Genomic DNA, 21,638 nt, shown 5'->3' on the forward strand with positions numbered 1-21,638 from the left:
AAGTCTGGATTTGCAAATTCTATTCCAATTTTATTAATGGACAGTTTTAGTCAATAGTCCTCCAGTTTTATTGAAAAAAAGTTGGTTATCACCTGACAGCCTAAGGAATTGTTACAACATGCACATTGTGTTTTGAGTGGGCCTTTTGTACTGTCCTGCATTCATGATGGGTGAGCTGAATAGCTTTTTTGCTTATGTGGGAAATGGGTAATGGTAGAAGGGGAAGTGGAGAAGGGGCAGGCCTGAAGCATTAGCTGCAGGTTGGTCCTTAAGTAAACTAATGAGAGGAAAAAGTGAAGTCACTCAGTCGTGTCCGACCCTTTGTGACCCCATGGACTGTAGCTTACCAGGCTCCTCCATCCATGGGATTTTCCAGGCAAGAGTACTGGAGTGGGGTGCCATTTCCTTCTCCAGGGGATTCCCGAGCCAGGGGTTGAACCCCAGTCTCCCTCATTGCAGGCAGATGCTTTACAGTCTGAGCCACCAGGAAAGTCGAGAGGAAAAGGAAGGTTGGGAATCCTCCAGTGACTCATTCCTCCATACCCCAACTTGAGACTCATTGCCTCACCATGGGACCTCAAGATCAGGCAATTCATCTTAGAGCGGAGGGTGTCTTCTGTCCAGATGTTTAGTATTTTAGGTCATAATGTACCAACTGTTGTTGGTGAAAAAGCCATTTGCATTTGTTGGACCTAGAGTACAAAAACAATTGTTTCTAGATTTAGAAAGTTAAGTGTGTGTGGAGGGGTGTTTCCTGACAAGATTCTTCCATAAAAATTCAGTAATGTCTGTTGGATTGCCACCCAGGTGGCACAGTGAGTGGTAAAGAACCCACCTTTGCAGGAGACATACTAGACACTGGTTCGATCCCTGGGTTGGGAAGATCCCCTGGAGGAGGGCATAGCAACCCACTCCAGTATTGCCTGGAGAATCCCAAGGACAGAGGACCATGGTGGGGTGCAGTCCACAGGGCTGCAGAGAGTAGTACACAACTGAAGCAGATGAGCGCACATGCATGGGTTGCCTCTAAATCGTCCACTTATAAAGGGAATTCTTTTTTTCCCCCTTAAACTGAGAAAGTAGTTTTCTTTTTATATTCCCTTTTAGTTCATTTCAGTCACTCAGTTGTGTCTGACCCTGCGACCCCATGGACTGCAGCATGCCAGGTTTCCCTGCCCTTCACTATTCCTAGAGTTTGCTCAAACTCATGTCCACTGAGTTGGTGATGCCATCCTACCATCTCATCCTGTCGCCCCCTTCTCCTGCCTTCAGTCTTTCCCAGCATCAGGGTATTTTCCAATGAGTAGGCTCTTTCTTTGCATCAGGTGACCAAAGTACTGGCATTAGGCTAAGAATTAGTGCCATCCAAGTAGGTAGCGGTGTAAGGGTTAAAAAGTGAAAGTCTCAGTTGTGTCCAACTCGTTGGGATTCCATGGACTATACAGTCCATAGGATTCTCCAGGCCAGAATACTGGAGTGGATAGCTGTTCCCTTCTCCAGGAGATCTTCCCAGCCCAGGGATTGAACCCAGGTCTCCTGCACTGCAGGTGGATTCTTTACCAGCTGAACCACCTGGGAAGTCCAAGAATGCTGGAGTAGGCAGCCTATCCCTTCTCCAGGGGATCTTCCAACCCAGGAATTGAACTGGGGTCTCCCTGCATTGTAGGTGGATTCTTTACCAGTTGAGCCACCAGCCTTGGTTTAAATTCCTGGCTGTAATTTACAGTGATTAAGTACCTGCATCAGGGTTGTTGTGAGGTCAGTACATCTTGTGCATCTAAAATAGTGCCTGGTCTGTAGTTCCAATACAGGCAACAGATAAAAAGGTAGTCACCAGTTTTTTGGTTTTCCAGTGCATATAGAACTTAACCTTTACACTGTAATCTATTCAATATTAGCAATAGCCTTATATCTAAAACAATGGATGCATTAAAAATACTTTATTGCTAGCTACCATCTAAATCTTCAGTGAGTCAATATTTTTTGCCGTAGTAAATCACAATCACCATGATAAATACAGTAATAGTAAAAAAGGTTGAAATATTGTGGGAATTAACAAAATGTGACACAGAGACATGAAGTGAGTAAATGCTGTTGGAAAAACAGGGTCGATAGACTTGTGACAGACGCAGGGTTGCTTCAATTTTTGACAAAAACCACCCTAAACCCCCACAGTTTTTGTTAAATGCAATGAAACGAGGTATGTCTGTTAATTATTATTTTACTTATTAATATTACTAAGCTATTCTTTCTCAGCTATTCATATCTGGTTCAAAGGCTTTTCCCCAAAATGTTTTCAGATAGCAAAAGCAGGGTAGTCACTCGTAAAGGAAGCTTTTTAATGCACTCTAGGTTGCAATCTCAAAAATGACAGAATGACCTCTGTTTGTTTCCAAGGCAAACCATTCAATATCACAGTAATCCAAGTCTATGCCCCAACCAATAATGCTGAAGAGGCTGAAGTTGAATGGTTCTACGAAGACCTACAAGACCTTCTAGAATTAACACCCCCAAAAGATGTACTTTTCATTATATGCGACTGGAATGCAAAAGTAGGAAGTCAAGAGATACCTGCAGTAACAGGCAAATTTGGCCTTACAGAATGAAGCAGGGCAAAGGCTAACAGTTTTGCCAAGAGAACACACTGGTCGTAACACTCTCTTCCAACAACACAAGAGAAGACTCTACACGTGGACATCACCAGATAGTCAGTACAGAAATCAGACTGATTATATTCTTTACAGCCAAAGATGGAGAGGCTCTATACAGTCAGCAAAAACAAGACTGGGAGCTGACTAGCTCAGATCATAAACACCTTATTGACAAATTTAGACTTAAGTTGAAGAAAGGAAAACCACTAGACCATTCAGGTATGACCTAAATCAAATTTTTTACAATTATACAGTACAAGTGACAAATAGATTCAAGGGATTATACCTGACAGAGTGCCAGAAGAACTACGGATGGAGGTTCATGACATTGTACAGGAGGCAGTGATCAAGACCATCTCCAAGAGAAAGAAATGCAAAAAGGCAAAATGGTTGTCTGAGGAGGCCTTACAAATATCTGAGAAAAGAAAAGAAGCTAAAGGCAAAGGAGAAAAGGAAAGATATACCCATTTGAATGCAGAGTCCCAAAGAATAGCAAGAAAAGATAAGAAAGCCTTTCTCAGTGATCACTACAAAGAAATAGAGGAAAACAACAGAATGGGAAAGACTAGAGCTGTCATCAAGAAAAGTAGATACACCCAGGGAACATGTCATGCAAAGATGGGCTCAATAAAGGACAGAAATGGTATGGACCTAACAGAAGCAGAAGATATTAAGAAGAGGTGGCAAGAATACACAGAACTATACAAAAAGATCTTCACAACCCAGATAATCATGACGGTGTAATCACTCACCTAGAGCCAGACATCCTGGAATGAGAAGTCAACAGGGCCTTAGGAAGCATCACTATGAACAAAGCTAGTGGAGGTGATGGAATTCCAGCTGAGCTATTTTAAATCCTAAAAGATGATGCTGTGAAAGTGCTGCACTCAATTTGCCAGCAAATTTGGAAAACTCAGCAGTGGCCACAGGACTGGAAAAGGTCAGTTTTCATTCCAATCCCAAAGAAAAGTTCCAAGAATGTTCAAACTATAGCACAGTTGCACTCATCTCACATGCCAGCAAAATGATGCTCAAAATCCTTCAAGCCAGGCTTCAACAATATGTGAACCATGAACTTCCAGGTGTTCAAGCTGGATTTCGAAAAGGCAAAGGAACCAGAGATCAAATTGCCAACATCTGTTGGATCATCAGAAAAGCAAGGGAGTTCCAGAAAAACATCTACTTCTGTTTTATTGACTATACCAAAAGCCTTTGACTGTGTGGACCACAACAAACTGGAAAATTCTTATTTTTGGGGCTCCAAAATCACTGCACATGGTGACTGCAGCCATGAAATTAAAAGACGCTTGCTCTGGAAGAAAAGCTATGACCAACCTAGACAGCATATTAAAAAGCAGAGACATTACTTTGCCAAAGAAGTCTAGTCAAAGCTATGGTTTTTCCAGTAGTCATGTATGGATGTGAGAGTTGGACTATAAAGAAAGCTGAGCGCTGAAGAATTGATGTGTTTGAACTGTGGTGTTGGAGAAGACTCTTGAGAGTCCCTTGGACTACAAGGAGATCCAACCAGTCCATCCTAAAGGAGATCAGTCCTGAATATTCATTGGAAAGACTAATGCTGAAGCTCCAATACTTTGGGCACCTGATGCGAAGAGCTGACTCATTGGAAAAGACCATGATGCTGGGTAGAGGAGAAGGGGAACGACAGAGGATGAGATGGTTGGATGGCATCACCCACTCAATAGACATGAGTCTGAGTAAACTCCTGGAGTTGGTGATGGACAGGGAAGCCTGGCATGCTGCAGTCCACGGGGTCACAAAGAGTCAGACACAACTGAGTAACTGAACTGAGCTGAGCTTGTTCTTTCTAGCCTAAGCAAAACAGTGCCTGTGGGATTTATTTGAGTTTTTAAACTTGAAGTCCATTCATAAAACCCAAGCTTCCTCTTCTCAGGCAGGAGCTCTGTGATCAGGCAGTTGGGATTACAGGCCAGTCCTCGACCCAAGGAAGTAAGATTGATGGTGTAAGAACGAGGTCCACCAATCTCCTTCAGGTTTACTATAGCCACAGCCCATGCTAAGTTCAAGAGAGGGCGTTCCCATATCTCAAAGTTGTCCTCCTGAAAAACAAGCCAGAAAAAGAGGTGTGATAGTTTGGTAACTAGCAATAAGTTGCCATATTATTTGTGGCATTATGTCTTAGAATTATCAAGCACTTCTAGAGAAAAGTAGCACAAAGGAGCCTCATCACTAACTATGATATCAAGATTAAAAAATGCCTTCTTAAAAGATCAGTGCATATCCTCCATAAAGTAACAGATTTCAGTCCAAGACAACCTTGGTACTTGAGTATTAAACCATCGTAAAATACACACCCCAAATAAACATTTGGATGAATTGTAAATGATAAGGCAAGAGAAGATGTTCCTGGCCAATTCCTATATTCTCCCATAGAACATTATTTACTATACCTTTCTAAGCTGGTATCCCTGCTTGCCTAAGCGGTCCTGGTTGATGGCAATTACATCCTTATCCTGAAGAAGGGCTTTGGCTTCAGGGCTGATACTTCGGAGATCGTTGGACATGAGTAACGGAGCCGCCATGATAGCCCAGAGGGCCATCTGAGTTATTTGCTGATCCCGGCTGAGGCCAAAGTTGCCAATCACCAACTGGGACAAAGAATGAAGTAAGAATTCAAGGCAGATAAAACATTCTATGTCTAGTTACCTAGACATATAGTCAAGTCACCTTTCAGGGCATCCTGCTCTGATTACTCTCACATAAAGCCTTCTCCCAGGAACTTCTCCCTTCTGATTTATCGTGGGTGTCAAGTAGGAAGGAAACAGGTCCACTTCAGGAGCTTGAAGCAGAGGGCTTAGGTTCTTACCATATCTGGGTCATTCCAACCTCCTGGTCCTGCAACAGGAACAATTATCTTCTGGTTAGAAGACGTCCAGTCCAAGGTATTCCTTATACTTTCCCAAGAATCATAAATGTCAGGAAAATTTCTCCAGTGATTGCAGTACTCTCGGATTTCTGTGTAATTGGGCTGTGAAAACAGACAGAACTCTTCTGTTTACCTTCTACTAACATGCTTGTGATAGGAAAACAATCATGTTTTAAAAAGGCACTTGTAGCCTCCTTAGTTTACAGATTAAAGGTCTCTATGAAAAGTAAAAGTGAAAGTGAAGTCGCTCAGTCATATCCGACTCTTTGCCCCCCATGGACCGTAGCCTATCAGGCTCCTCCGTCCATGGGATTTTCCAGGCAAGAATGCTGGAGTGGATTGCCATTTCCTTCTCCAGGGGATCTTCCCGAGCCAGGAATTAAACCCAGGTCTCCCGCGTTGCAGGCAGACGCTTTACCGTCTGAGCCACCAGGGAAGCCCGATAAAGGTCTCTATGAGGAGTGCTAAATCCTTATAATTAATATAATGGAATTTCATTGTAAAACGTTTGCTTCAGAAGTAAGCTATATAACTTAAAATGGTTTTAACACTGTTTTTGCTGGAAATTTAGCAAACAGTAACTAGGTGCAGCAGTCCCCCCTTATGTGTGGGGGATGCATTCTAAGACTCTGAGTGGTATTATATGTACTACCTTTTTTCCCCTATACAGGTACCAATGGGTGGGTAGTGTACACAGCATGCATATGCTGGACAAAAAGGATGATTCATGTCCCAGGCGGGATAGAGTGAGATGGCATAAGATTTTATCACAATACTCAGAACGTGTGCAATTTAAAACTTATGAATTGTTTGTTTCTGGAATTTTCCATTTAATATTTTGGACTGTGGTTGACTTTGGTAACCAAAGCCATGGAAAGCAAAAATTGTGGGATGGGGGGACTACCGTATTGGGATTATGGAGGATTTTAATTTTTTCTATACTTCACGGTCTAACTTTTCCAAAATGCACATGTATTACTTTTATAATCAGAAGTAAATACAGTGATTTCCTAATATGATACTATAAATCAACTATACTTCAATTAAAACATAACTAAAATAATCTTAATATGTAAAAGTTCCAAATTACACAGGACTCAGCCAGCAGATGGTAAGGCAATTTGAATCCCAGGCATATAATTTGCTATGTTTAATTAGAAATAAGTTTGTAGATAGGCAGGTAGGCTATCTGAGGTTTCAGATGTTTAGAAAGAGGTTAGAGAATTTTGCAGAGATTAGGAGATAACAGGGATTCATTCTATAAGTAATTATTCAACACTTACCATAAGGTAGGGATACACTGATGAAGTCAGAAAAGGTCTCTGCCCTCCTGAAGCTTACATTTTAATGGAGGAGACAGACAATAGGTACATCAACAAATAATTCCATTAAGTGTTAAGCTCACAGAAGGAAACTGAATAGGTTAACATGATAATGAAGTGGGCTGATTCAGGATATATTTTGTAGGCAGTGCTAAAAGGATTGCTGTGGATAGGTTGTGAACCATGAGACAAAAAGGAAGAGTCAAAGATGGCTGGCTTCTCGGCTGATGGTGGCTTAGTCTCCAGTTACAGCAGTGGGCATGGTGAGAGGTGGATGGATCCTGGGAGAAACGGCAGGATGAGACTATTAAGTAAGGCTGGACTTTGATAGGGACCTTCGTCTCCTTTGCTCTTGAGTTCTGAAAATCTACCAGCAAGGCTCTGTTGGATTCTGGACTCACTAGCTCACCTTAAAGATGGGCCGCATATAAAGGGGCCACTCACAGGAGTACACAATGCTTCTGCCAGTCCTGTTCAGGGCCAAGGACATTTGCTTATAACCTGTATAAGAAAACAATGTATAAAAGAAAGAAAGGGATTTCCAGCTGGGACTGTATGTTTTTAATAGAAGCTGCCTGGAAGGGCCACGTTTCTATTTTAAACCAGCAGCACAGAGAGGTGACTGTTCTGTGCTTACACTGTGCATAGTGCCACCCAGACTGCTGGGACTGTCCTGAGGAGAGAGTGCGGGGTGGTGCCTATATTGAAGAAGGGCAGGAAGGAAGATGTTCTCTCTGCGACTGTTTGACATCTGGGACTCTTTTCCCAGTGATGGACAGAGAGTTAACAATTTTCTGGAGTCAACTCAGAGCTCTCTTACATGAAAAGTTCATGGCCTTAGCTGTGGTTAGGTACATGTGGCTTTTACATGCATGAATGATGGACAAACTGAAAGAAGAGGCAGGAACCCTGGCACACAGAGAATCATTATTTCCAGTATCGTGACTGGATATTTCCAAAGTGAGGAGTAGAGTTCTTTGGGTGCTTAGCTACCTTGTCCTCAAAGTTCTGCCTTTTGCTCTTGGCTAAATCTTGTGGATGAAACATACCCTCTGCCAAATGTTGTATACTGTCACAGTAACAACCATCAAATTTTAGCAGATCTACTCCCCAGTCAGCGAAGGTCTGGGCATCAATATCATAGTATCCAAAACTCCCAGGGAAGCCTGCGCAGGTTTTATTTCCAACATCTGCATAAATCCCTAGCTTCAGTCCTTTGCTATGAACCTGAAATGAGAGAAAAGAGTCACCTCGCTAGAAGGGCAATCATGAAAGAGAGAGAACCATTTCAGGCTGGACGAAGAGACCAGTACACTTCACCAGGTAGATACTGGGGGGGCTTTCCCCTGCCCCCCAGCCCATAAAATTATCCAGATTAGTTTGTCAGGAGATAAAGAGCAAAGACCTCAGTTCTGCTGAGTTCAAACTCTACATGTAACAATAGCATAGAACTGATGTGAGAGCTGTCAGTTGCTCTGATCTTCGTTTGACGGGATCTTAAAAGTTACATCTTCAGGGCAATGATAGATTTATCTGGACAAAGACTCTTTCCTTGACTGAACCTTAGGCACCTCTAAACTCCCTCTCAAGGAGGCCTCTGCCTTAGCTTACCCTGTCTAGTTTTAGTAAGAATCCTGCAAAGTCACCCTCCTCCCTCTACCTTTTAATATCTGATCAAATTCCTTATGCCCCAGCCTTGATGTCTAAGTCCTTGGCTTGCTTGCCCTCCTCCTGATATCTCCTCTTAGTAATTGTTCATCCACTGACCCCCACAATCTGGCTATTTAAAACTCCACTCATCTTTGGTGTATTTTGGATTGAACTTGGCTCTTTTCCCTATTACAACAGTACTGAATTGTACTCAGTATCTGTCTTCACTGCCTTTAACTAGTGTTTGGCTCCATTGCTCTTTAACAATCTCTAGAACATATTCCTTCTATCTTCTAAAGTTGTAGTCTATAGTACAATTGTGGTAACTGCTCAAAATTTATATGGAAATATATGCACGCATGTCAACAACCAAGTTCCCTTTTTCTCCTAGAGAATTCAGTGGTTTCAGCAAAAAGACAACTTCTCCAAGATGGGCCTCAAGAACTATTGTGAAACACAGATCTGCTGATGGGATGAAAATTCCACCCAATAAGCCTTACAATTTGGATAGTAACAGCTATTTTCCTTTCCAAGTGTTTTGAGCAAGATTATGTACAGAAATGCTTATAGTCACCTGAATGAAAAAAGAGAATTACCCATACACTCACATAATCGGCTAGGTGGCGGATCCCACCAGGAAAGCGTTTAGGGTCTGCCTGAAGTCTGCCTTCTGAATCTCTTTCTGGAGCCATCCAACAGTCATCAATGCAGATGTACTCATAACCTACATCCTTCCAGCCATCTGAGGCCATGATCTCAGCTATCTGCTGGAAGAGCTTCTCGCTGAAAGACAAATTCCAAGAATCATTACAATTCATTAGACAAATGCTTGGGTACTTCGATTTATTAGGCATCTCAAGGTTTTGCAATTTATTTTCAACCCAGTAATAGTTTGGTAGTAATTACAACCAATGGGGGTAAAATGAACTGGCCCTTTTTCTTCTCACTCCTCTTGTGTTTCTTCTTAGCTGGAATCAAGATTGCCAGGAGAAATATCAAAAACCTCTGAATATGCAGAATATCTGAATATGCAGATGATACCACATTTATGGCAGAAAGCAAAGAAAACCTAAAGAGCCTCTGGATGAAAGTGAAAGAGGAGAGTGAAAGAGTTGTCTTAAAACTCAACATTCAGAAAACTAAGATCATGGCATCTGGTCCTATCACTTCATGGCAAATAGATGGGGAAACAGTGGAAACAGTGACAGACTTTATTTTGGGGGGCTCCAAAATCACTGCAGATGGTGACTGCAGCCATGAAATTAAAAGATGCTTGCTGTGGAAGAAAAGTTATGACCAACCTAGATAGCATATTGAAAAGCAGAGACATTACTTTGCCAACGAAGTCTAGTCAAAGCTATGGTTTTTCTAGTGGTCATGTATGGATGTGAGAGTTGGACTATAAAGAAAGCTGAGTGCCGAGGAATCAATGCTTTTGAACTGTGGTGTTGGAGAAGACTCTTGAGAGTCCCTTCGACTGCAAGGAGATCCAACCAGTACATCCTAAAGGAAATCAGTTCTGAATATTCATTGGAAGGACTAATGCTGAAGCTGAAGCTCCAATACTTTGGCCACCTGATGTGAAGAACAGACTCATTTGTTTCTCAGACCCTGATGCTGAGAAAGATTGAAGGCAGGAGGAGAAGGGGACAACAGAGGATGAGATGGTTGGATGGCATCACCCACTCAATGGACATAAGTTTGAGTAAACTTTGGGAGTTGGTGATGGACAGGGAGGCCTGGCATGCTGCAGTCCGTGGGGTCACAAAGAGTCGGACACGACTGAGCGACTGAACTGACCAACTGAGGATGTTCCAATTTATGAGAATAAATGGAGACACATTATTTTGTTCCTGAATAGGAAAACTCAGTATTAAAAAAAAGCAAACTCTCCCTGTACACTTCTAGACATTTACTAAAACCTTTAACTAATCTCCAAAGGACTTTTTAAGGAAGTTTGCAACATGACTCAAAAACGTCACCTCAAAAGTTATATACATGAATAGTCTATAAAAGATAAATGAAGCTGGTGCTCTACTATTAGCAGTAGAATACACAGATAAATAGAATCAAAGAGGAAGTTCAGAAAAGAGATCCTTCAAGCCATTTGATATCATGAAATTTAGTACATATTAAATGTAATATTGCTTATAGGAGAACAAAGTCCAGCTGGATTAAAGATTTAAATACTTTAAAATCCCATAAAAATGCTAGTAGAAAATATAAATTTTGTATTCCATTTTATATTCAGATAGTAAAGAACTTTCTTTGCATGATGCCAGAGCCAGAAATCATAAAGGAAAAACCTGGTGTTTGATACATAAATATCAAAACCAGCATATAGCAACAACCACTGTTTTGGGAATTCCTTAGTGGTCCAGTCGTTAGGGCTCTGAGCTCTCACTGCCAAGGGCCTAGGTTGGATCTCTGGTTGGGGAACTAAGATCCCACAAGTTGTGCGAAATGGTCCAAAAAAAAAAAAGAACCACTGAATTCACAACTTATGGTAGACCCCAAACAAACAAAACCCAAAAAGAAAACAAAATAACCCCAAACACTCCTATTGAAAAATTTGGAACAAACAAGCAGTACAGAAAAGAAATCATGCAAACAACCAATTAAACTTATTAACAGATGTTCAACTTTATCAGTAATCAAATAAATGAAAATAAAAACAACTACCAGATTGGCAAATTTCAGAAGAATAACAAAAAACAGGAACTCATACACAAGCCTGAGTCACTCAGTCCTGTCTACCTTTTTGCAACCCCATGGACTGTAGCCCACCAGGTTCCTCTGTCCATGGAATTCTCCAGGCAAGAATACTGGAGTGGGTAGTCATTCCCTTTTCCGAGGGATGTTCCTGACCCAGGGATTGAAACCCAGGTCTTCTGCATTGCAGGGCACCACAGAAGCCCACATGGTTGTTGGGAAGGTGCATTTGTAAAACTTTTGGGGGAGGACAGTTTGATATGAAACAAAATGAGCATACCCTTGGACCCAGGATTTAGACTTCTAGGGAAAAAAATCAGATGAGGTACAAGGGTGGTTATTAGTAAGCTTTGTTCATAATAATGAAAATTGAAGAGTGTGAGTAGTTATGAACAGGAGCTTGTTTAAATAAAGTATGGTGAATACATACAATCTGCCCTTATGAAACTCTCATTCTGTGCCAGGCACTCACTCTTCAATTTACAAAGGGATCATCAGTTTGCCCAAGATCACCTGGCAAAGTAATAATAAGCTAGAATTTGAACCTAGGCAGGCAGACTTCAGAGTCTTGTTAACTGCTCGAGACATAAACGTGATCTCATTTTTACTGAAAAACACTTAAAAAAGAAATTCGTGTTTATATTTACATAGAAAAAAAAAGGAAAGGTCGAATATTAACACTTTAACCATGATTATTTCTGGGTGGTGAAATGAGGGGAATCTATCTTCTTTGTACTCTTCTTTACTATCCACATTTTTTGCCATAATCATGCATTAATTTCATAATCAGATACAAAAATAAGACAACCACCACTTAGGAAAAAAAAAGGAAAAGACAGAAAGAAATATGGGATGGCCATAATTTACTCCAGGGTCATGATGGATTTAGTCTGATACTTAGAAAGCCAATTAACTCTGTCATGTTTGACCAACATCTGTGAAGACATTCAAAGGAATAACTTATGGCCACTGGGATGTACCATGACCGCTGCTTATAGAGGGGCCTCTGCACCAAGGTTGTCTTTATTATGTTTTTAAACAATATCTATCAGTGATTCTTAACCTTTTCTAGATGGAGATCTATTTGAGAATCTGAACAAAGCTCAAGATCCTCTCTCCAGAAAAACACATATACTCACATTTGCAGAGCTGCATTAATTTCCCCATAGATTCCAGGCTAAGAACATTCCTTGCCTGTGCCCTCACTCAGTCGTGTCCGACTCTTCGTGACCCTGTGGACTGTAGCCAGACAAGCTCCTCTGTCCATGCGATTCTCCAGGCAAGAATACTGGAGTGGGTTGCCCTTTCCTCCTCCAGGGGATCTTCCTGACCCAGGGATTGAACCCGTGTCTGTTCTTTATCACTAGCGCCACCTAGGAAGCCGTGGTAAAGAATCCACCTGCCAATTAGGAGACGCAACAGACGCATCCCTGGGTCAGAAAGATCCCCTTGAAGAGGAAAGGGCACCCCACTCCAGTATTCTTGCCTGGAAAATTCCATGGGCAGAGGACCCTGGCAGGCTGCAGTCCACGGGGTCGCAAAGACACGTGGGCTGAGCATGAGCATGGGATAAGAACATTCCTTCCATATGCCTAATTGAGGGGGTTTGGTATTGCACTGTGCTTTGTCCTTCAGATGGATTATCTAGTTGAAAGTCAACCTGCGTGAGATAAGAACTGTTTAAAGATCACCAGAGTTGGTTCCCTGAGGTAAGAGTTGCTTTTCCAATCTGCAGACAAAGGATGTGTGGGTCTGATAGGATCCATATTTGTCTTATCCACTAAAGATCCTCCACATAACCTTCCAACCAGACGCCATACCCAAGGGCTATGGGGTGGGGAGATCTAGGAGACACTATGGTCTCTCTAAATTCCCTCAAATTAAAGCCAAGGAACCCGTGACCCCAAAAGAAGAAATGACACCTGTCTTAGTCCTGTCTCTCCTACTCACCACAGCTGTTCTCAGTGCTAGTACCCTGCAGAGACAGAGCTGCTGCTGCTGCTGCTAAGTCGCTTCAGTCGTGTTCGACTCTGTGCGACCCCAGAGATGGTAGCCCACCAGGCTCCCCCGTCCCTGGGACTCTCCAGGCAAGAACACTGGAGTGGGTTGTCATTTCCTTCTCCAATGAATGCAAGTGAAAAGTGAAAGTGAAGTCACTCAGTCGTGTCCGACTCTTAGCAACCCCATGGACTGCAGCCTACTAGGCTCCTCCGTCCATGGGACTTCCCAGGCAAGAGTACTGGAGTGGGGTACCATTGCCTTCTCCAGAGACAGGGCAGTAGCCCTCAATAAAGGTCTGAACGAACTGGATGTTAAATGGAGAAAAACCTTAGGTGGGTGAACAGGCAGAAAGACGTGGAGAAGAAGAGGTCGCTGGCCAGACACCCAACCTAAGTGGTCACATGGAGAAAATCTAGAGCTAGTCCCCAACCAGGGGTCACAGAGAAAATTCAGGGCTAGTCCCCATCCAGGGCAGTTTGCTGGGGATAAAAAAGCAGCAGCGATAGGGGAGCTCTCCCTCCAGCTCAAAATTTTCTCGCTGAGACCCTCCATCCTTCCAAACACATCCAGACAAATATATGGAAAGGCGAAGGGAAGAAGGTACCCAATATCTCTGATACCTGATACAGGAATCCGGCTCTTCTTGGCAGTTCACGTTGCACATGAAGCGCTCCCAGTGCAGCCAGCCCATGGTAGGGGTCATCGCCAAGCCGTTGTCCAGGCCCCAAGCCCCAGGGAGCCCGCAGGGAACCAGGACCTGGAAGCAAAAGGCCAGCACGCAGCCCAGCCGCAGGACTCTGCTCACCGGTCTCACCATCGCGGTCATCATACAGCACAGATTTCCAAGAGTCACCTGGGGTTTTAAATTTAACCTACAGGGGTAAAAAGGCGGAGACGGTCCGCGGAACCCGCTTTGGTCCCCATCACCAATCACCGCTGAGTAATTAAGCCGTGACGTGAATGTTTCTCCGGCAACTGGGATGGTTATCCCCAGAGGCCGACCAATGACCAGTCACAGAAGACGCGCCGCCACCAACCACTCTCTCTCTTTCTGAATGTCGACCCGCCCTATTTTTATACCAGAAGGAAGTGCAGCACTTTAATGATCCGGGGTTAGAGCCTAGCGGTGCTCACGTGACCGAGATCTCACATGACGTAGATCCTCACGTGACCTATCGCTTACGTGAGCAGAAGTAGTTCTGGTCGTCGTCTACCGTCTCGCTATAAGCCGTTTGAGGGAAGAAAGAGGAAAATTATCCGGTATCGTTAGAGGTTGGTGTGTGGGTGGGACCCGGGGACCCGGGGGTGGTGATGATGCAGACCAAAGCGGGGTCCGCGGGCCGCCTCCGCCTTTTTCGTTCCTGCTTTCCCCTCCCCCGCTCCCCCTTCCCCCATCTCAGTGCCGGGAAGCCGCCTTTGCTGCGCCTGGTGGGGAAATGGTGGACGCTCGTGACTGTCTGTGTTTTTGTATATCTGTCTGTCTGGGCGGGTCTCAAAGGACCCTTAAGAGGAACTGTAAGCTGAAAAACATTGGAAAACCACGTCCCCGGATTAGGAAAAACAGATCTGGAGTCCAGTGGTCTGAATGCTAGTCCACCCATTCAGGCACCCAGTCTCCAGTGCCTGATTGTCTATAGGGAGAGGCACCAAGCGAATTTGATCTGTAGAGTCACATCTAGGCAAATACTGCGTGCCTGACCGCGGCGCCCAATGAATGTTTTTACTGAATTAAATATTTAAATAACGTTTATTTTTCTGGCTTTTAACAAGCTACATGTTCAATTTTTGGACTTTGGAAAAATAACGGTATGCTATAAATTGAAAAAGAATACACGTAATTCATCACTCGTAGACAACTACTCAGCATTTCGGTCTGTAAAACGTCTCTATATAACACGCACATAAATGCACAAATTCTTAACTCACAAATGGAATCCGGGTTCTTACTTCAGGCAACAGAGTCCTCGCGGCCTTCCCAGGAGACACAGTGATGAAGCAGAACCTCCGTGTCCCCACACGGGATGTTAAGGCCTAGAGGGCTGTAGGGACATTAAATGGAATGGGTTGTCCAAGAGTTAAGGCAGGCAAAAAAAACCAGTGTGTAAGAGGGCTGTAGGGACATTATATGGAATGGGTTGTCCAAGAGTTAAGGCAAGCAAAAAACCAGTGTGTAAATCTGTCACTCAGACCTGAAAATGATCTATAGGAAAACTTAGCACTACACATGCATTGTTCCAGGCACATCTTAGGGAGTTAGTGAATGTTGACTTGTATCTTTGGTGTAGTTTTAGGGATGTTAGTACACTTTGTACTTTCTTTCCAAGAGGCCCACTGTTCCCAGACCTTGTCAGATAAGCCATGCACATACAAAAATAGAAATTTTTTATCAAATTTGCTATACCAAATATCACAAAAGTAAACGTTTTAATTTGTTTTGTTTTGTTTTTGTTTTTGCTGAAATAAAAGTTTCTCTCTATAGAAAATTAGGAATGCACAAAAGAATTGAAAAAAAGTTGAAAAAACCATAAACTTACCACTCAGAGTAGCCTCTATTAACATGTGACAAATTCCCCATGCATGCACTTTCCTAACTTTTAAAAGAATTCCAATTACAGTGATTTTTTAAAATTAAACTATTTAGAAGTATATAGGGTAAAAAGTGAAATTCCTCTACATTCTTGCTACCCTACAGTGTTCCTTTTCTCAAAAAACAACTTATATGCTTCCAGAACTTGTCTGCATTTACATACATATAGATGTGCCTGCTTATATTTTAAAATAAGTAGGTTCATACTATACATTATTCCTTCATTTAATTTAGTTTGGAAATCTTCCAGGGTCAGGGCAGATTAAAAAAAAAAAATAGAGCTACATGGCTTTCTGTTTTAAGGCTAAAGTATAATTCACTCTGTCATTCCCCTATTAATGGGTAATTAGGTTTCTAATTTTCTGCCATCACTAACAATGCAACAGTGAACATTTGTGAGTATTTCTGTTGACCAGGTTCCTGGAAGGAATTCTAGCATGGTTGAAGGATATATGAACATATATCTTTCTCACAGTTGTGGTTATAACACAGTTATGATCTTAGGTCACAAGATCATAGCATAAGTAATTTCTTATATTATTAGATTTCCAATTTTTAAAGTGGGTAATATTTCATCTTTTTTAGTAAAATATCTTTCAAAGAATATTTAGCTCTATAAACCTTTGTCTGAATTTCAGATCTTCTTAGGGCATATAACCAAAGTAGATTTACTGTATCAAAAGGCATGACATATTTCCAAATTGCTTTCCAGAGATACTGCATCAACTTTCACTGCTCTGGGAGTATATTAGTTTGGGAACCCTGAATATCAGTATCAACTTATCCTTCCTATTTTACTTTCACTGTGGTGATGGATGAAAAATGGCAGTTAATTGTAGTTTTAACTTGTATTTCTGATGATTGATGAGTATTGAACATTTCCCAGACTCTTCTGTATCTTCACATCTGTATTTCCCATACATTTAATCTGTTACCAAGTCTCCCAGAGTCCACTGCTTTGAATGCATAGATCATATCTTGCCTCTCCCCCCTTTTAAAAAGTACCTTGCCTCCCCCCATTTTAAAAGTGCTGTTGCCTTAGATAAACACCTTAACATATCTCTAACAGAGCTCTAGCTGCTCTTGGTAGTGTCACCCCCACCCCCTCTGTTTGAGCGTCACACTGTTGCCATGGTGATCTTTCTGAAAGGTTCTGATTACTTGACTCTCCTCCCCTCACTTTCCTTCTTCTCTTTCCTCCCCTCACTTCTCTCCCCTTACCTCCCTCCCCGCCTCTCTCCTCCCCTCAGTGCCCCATGTAAAACCCTTAAAAGGCCTCTAGCCTTTGTCTGTCTGATAAGACCTCCTGGATGAATCTCTACCTTGCCAGCCGTATCTCCTGCCTTGCCTCCTATTTTATGCTCCATCATAATTTTTAGAATTTGTGGATCCCTGAGCCGGTTAGTCCTTTTCACTTAACTATTCTACGCTGACAGAATTGAACAGTCAATCCCTGCTTTATAACACCCTTTCACCCTGTTCATAATTATGTCATAGTAGAGAAATGTTTATTTGCCCATTTTGTCTTCAGTACAGATGTACAGTGCCTCTGTAGGACCATGAGTCATTTCTGGGCTTATTGATCCTTATATGCCAGAACCTAGTACTGGATCTGGCAACTGAACAATGTAAAATGAAGATGTAAATTCTCTGTAGTGTCTTTTTTTTCCATTTATCTCTTTGGCCTTAATATTTACTTGATTTTTAACTAATCTATATGAGTTTTTCAATATAATAAAGATAGTAATGTATTTGTTGTAGTTATCTTGTTTGTTTTTTGTTTTTTATGTTTAATCTTTTGATGTAATGAAGTTTTCCATTTTTATATAATCAGATGTAGCTTTTATGTGTCGATGTCTCTCACTGATTTAGTTGCCATTCATTTTGTGTATCTTTTTATCTTTTGTATATCTTTCCTGACTTTGTGTTTATATATGATGAATGTGGAAAACTTAGAACATACAGAAGTAGCCAAAGAAAACATTCCCTGAAACAAAGTTCCCATAATCTTACCACCCAGAAATAGCCACCATTAATGGTATCCAGCACATAAAATAGATGTCAAATAAATAGTTGTTGAATGAATGAATGAGTTAGAAATTTGGTGAAGTCTTTCTGTTATACAAATGTCTTAAGAAAAAGCTATCAGTGTAATTTTCTATTAATAGTTTGCTTTTTCTCTCTTAACCATATTATGAACATTTTTCCATGACAGTAGTCTTAATTTTTTTTTTTCAGCTATACCAAAATTACATTGAACCGAACCTGCCAGCAAGAATTCAAGAACCACCATGATGCTGAGCACCGAAGGCAGGGAGGGGTTCGTGGTGAAGGTCAGGGGCCTGCCCTGGTCCTGCTCAGCTGATGAAGTGATGCGCTTCTTCTCCGATTGTAAAATCCAAAACGGCACATCAGGTATTCGTTTCATCTACACCAGAGAAGGCAGACCAAGTGGTGAAGCATTTGTCGAACTTGAGTCTGAAGATGAAGTGAAACTCGCTCTGAAGAAGGACAGAGAAACCATGGGACACAGATATGTTGAAGTATTCAAGTCCAACAGTGTTGAAATGGATTGGGTGTTGAAGCACACAGGTCCGAATAGTCCTGATACTGCCAATGATGGCTTCGTCCGGCTTAGAGGACTCCCATTTGGCTGTAGCAAGGAAGAGATTGTTCAGTTCTTTTCAGGGTTGGAAATTGTGCCAAATGGGATGACACTGCCGGTGGACTTTCAGGGGCGGAGCACAGGGGAGGCCTTTGTGCAGTTTGCTTCACAGGAGATAGCTGAAAAGGCCTTAAAGAAACACAAGGAAAGAATAGGGCACCGGTACATTGAAATCTTCAAGAGTAGCCGAGCTGAAGTCCGAACCCATTATGACCCCCCGCGAAAGCTCATGGCTATGCAGCGGCCAGGTCCCTATGACAGGCCAGGGGCTGGCAGAGGGTATAATAGCATTGGCAGAGGGGCTGGTTTTGAAAGGATGAGAAGGGGTGCCTATGGTGGAGGGTATGGAGGCTATGACGACTATGGTGGCTATAATGATGGATATGGCTTTGGATCTGATAGATTTGGAAGAGACCTCAATTACTGTTTTTCAGGAATGTCTGATCATAGATATGGAGATGGTGGGTCCAGTTTTCAGAGCACCACAGGGCACTGTGTACACATGAGGGGATTACCTTACAGAGCCACTGAGAATGATATTTACAATTTCTTCTCACCTCTTAATCCCATGAGAGTACACATTGAAATCGGACCTGATGGCAGAGTTACTGGTGAGGCAGATGTTGAATTTGCTACTCATGAAGATGCTGTGGCAGCTATGGCAAAAGACAAAGCTAACATGCAACACAGATACGTGGAGCTCTTCTTGAATTCTACCGCAGGCACAAGTGGGGGAGCCTATGATCACAGCTACGTAGAACTTTTTTTGAATTCCACAGCCGGGGCAAGTGGTGGAGCTTATGGTAGCCAAATGATGGGAGGCATGGGCATATCCAACCAGTCTAGTTATGGAGGTCCTGCCAGTCAGCAGCTGAGTGGTGGTTACGGAGGTGGATATGGTGGTCAGAGTAGTATGAGTGGATATGACCAAGTTCTGCAGGAAAACTCCAGTGACTATCAATCAAACCTCGCTTAGGCAGAGAAGGAGTACCGAACAACAATAGAAATAACAGCTGTGCATTTATGGGAGTTAACTAGAATAGGAATGGTGTCAGGCATATCCAGTATGATTGGTACATGGGAATTATCATTGATTCTGATCACTCTTGGTCAGCTAGCTTCCTTTTCTTTTTCCTTTCATTCCTTTCTTTCTCCTTCCCTCCCTCCTACCCTCCCTCTCTCTTTCTTTCTTTGTTTCTTTTTCTCTCTCTTTTTTTAATAAAAATTAAGTTTAACAGTTTTGCATTACAAGCTTGTAATTCATGCTTACTGTAAAGTGGAAGTCAGGATTGTTTTAAAACTTCAAGCTCAGTAATTTTGAACACTGAAACATTCACATAGGGTGTAATAACAAAGTTCAGTATTGACCATAACTGTTAAAACTTTCAGCTTTCTTCAAGTTAGTTATGTTATAGGAGTGTACTTAAGCAGTAAGCGTATTTAGGTTAAAGCAGTTTCACTTATGTTAAATGTTGCTCTTATACCATGATACATTGAAAACTTTGGATGCATGTTGAGAAACATGCTTTTCTGTAAAAACTCAAATATAGGAGCTGTGTCTACGATTTCAAGTGAAAACATTTGGCATGTTTGTTAATTCTAGCTTTTTGGTTTAATATCCTGTAAGGCACGTGAGTGTACACTTTTAATTTTTTTTTAAAAAAGCTCTGGGACAATTTTGAAATGTAATACCAATACTTTAGGAGTTTGGTCATGTTGTTTGTATGAAATTCTGAGGCTTTGATTTAAATCTTTCCTTGTATTGTGATTTCCATTAGATGTATTGTACTAAGTGAAACTTGTTAAATAAATCTTCCTTTTAAAAACTGGAAAAATCTTGTACAGCTTCATTTTTATTACGTTCTGTCTTACAGGCCATTTCTTTTATATAATCCTCTGCCAGAAAGATTATGGTACTTTGTGTTTCCACTAGGAGTGTATTTTAAAAAATTTAGCATCCTCATATGAATGAATCCTCATAGGATCCCCATAGCATCTTCAATGAAGCACATTTTTCTCCTTGATCTTGGCCAGTTTGTTAGTTGAAAGTTGTATCCCAGTATTATTTTACTTTGTCTTCCTTAGACTGATATGGAGATGGAGCATCTTTGTGTTTATTTTTATGTTTATCCTCATCACATCCACAGGACTATTGAGCTACTTTGGAGACATTGTACTTTTTCAAGGCAGCATGCTCCAAAATCCAAAGAAGTAAAGGCCAGTAAATAATCCTCTTCCTTTCATTTAACTGTCAGTTTAGAAGATCTGAGGCACCTTTATATGTTTAAAAGAAGTAGACCTATGTTACAGAAACAATTCGGTGTTCTCCATGAATTCATTAATAGTCTCTAAACACTCTTTAAGGTATTTTTTTTTAATTGGAGATAATTGCTTTACAAGTTGTGTTGATTTCTGCTGTACAATGAGATGAATCAGCTCTTTAAGGTTTTTAAGGGGGCATTTAAAGCTTGTTTTAAATCATTGATTCTCAAACTTTAGTATGCGCCAGAATCATCTTATGGGGCTTGTTAAAACGTTGGTTACTGGGGCCCGCTCTTAAGAGTTTCTGAAATTCAGTAGTTCGGGGGTGGTGCTTGAGAATCTGCTGATGTGGCTGGTCTCAAGACCATGTTTTGTGCTTCATCATAGTTCTCTAACGGGTACAAGCCTATAAACCCTAAAATGCAACTCTAAGAAGCTGCTTGCTCCCTGATTTTTGATTGCCTCCCCCACTATCCTGTATCAAGTAGTTTAAACTTTCTATGAAAGTATAAATTGCATATGGCTATTTATAATACTTTGCATCTCCCATGAGGACTTTGAAAACCTGTGACATCTGAGGTTACCTTACATTTCCACCCATATCATAGTGGCCGTTAACAATTACACTTCTCAATGGCCTTCAGGCCTGGATGCCCTCAGGCCAATACCAGTTGCACCTGAACTTTGATAGATGTTTTTGTAGAATTCTGTCTAGCCTGGAAATCCTTGGTCTGTTTAGAGCTTGAGGCCCAGAGAAACGCTCTGAAGCCGGAAGCAACTACCAGATTGGTATTACCTGATTCCATTTTATTCAAGGACACTTTTTATTGAAAACCATGCTGAGGATACAGTGGGTAGTGATTTGAAATTCTTCAATGAC

The 21,638-nt window shown here is 41.7% G+C and overlaps 2 protein-coding genes across 3 annotated transcripts; one reads left to right on the forward strand and one right to left on the reverse strand.

Annotated features, from left to right (window-relative positions):
* Nucleotides 1-1,925: 1,925 nt before the first annotated feature.
* GLA (galactosidase alpha) lies at nucleotides 1,926-14,182 on the reverse strand. The gene is made up of 7 exons (XM_004022488.6): nucleotides 13,865-14,182; nucleotides 9,140-9,314; nucleotides 7,931-8,108; nucleotides 7,291-7,382; nucleotides 5,500-5,661; nucleotides 5,084-5,281; nucleotides 1,926-4,732 (listed from the first exon to the last, which is right to left on the reverse strand). Exons 1-7 carry the CDS (start codon nucleotides 14,071-14,073, stop codon nucleotides 4,427-4,429), a joined length of 1,320 nt encoding a protein of 439 aa, XP_004022537.2. The 5' UTR covers nucleotides 14,074-14,182; the 3' UTR covers nucleotides 1,926-4,426.
* A 227-nt stretch (nucleotides 14,183-14,409) lies between these two features.
* HNRNPH2 (heterogeneous nuclear ribonucleoprotein H2) lies at nucleotides 14,410-20,331 on the forward strand. 2 transcript variants are annotated; one of them, XM_004022489.5, is made up of 2 exons: nucleotides 14,410-14,516; nucleotides 18,070-20,331. In XM_004022489.5, exon 2 carries the CDS (start codon nucleotides 18,123-18,125, stop codon nucleotides 19,470-19,472), a length of 1,350 nt encoding a protein of 449 aa, XP_004022538.1. In that variant the 5' UTR covers nucleotides 14,410-14,516; nucleotides 18,070-18,122; the 3' UTR covers nucleotides 19,473-20,331. The 2 variants fall into 2 exon arrangements, with proteins under 2 accessions (XP_004022538.1, XP_011963081.1); XM_012107691.3 differs by having other exon boundaries at nucleotides 14,410-14,504.
* Nucleotides 20,332-21,638: the final 1,307 nt, after the last annotated feature.

This window comes from Ovis aries, chromosome X (assembly GCF_016772045.2).
Source record: "Ovis aries strain OAR_USU_Benz2616 breed Rambouillet chromosome X, ARS-UI_Ramb_v3.0, whole genome shotgun sequence".
Classification (NCBI taxonomy): Eukaryota; Metazoa; Chordata; class Mammalia; order Artiodactyla; family Bovidae; genus Ovis; species Ovis aries.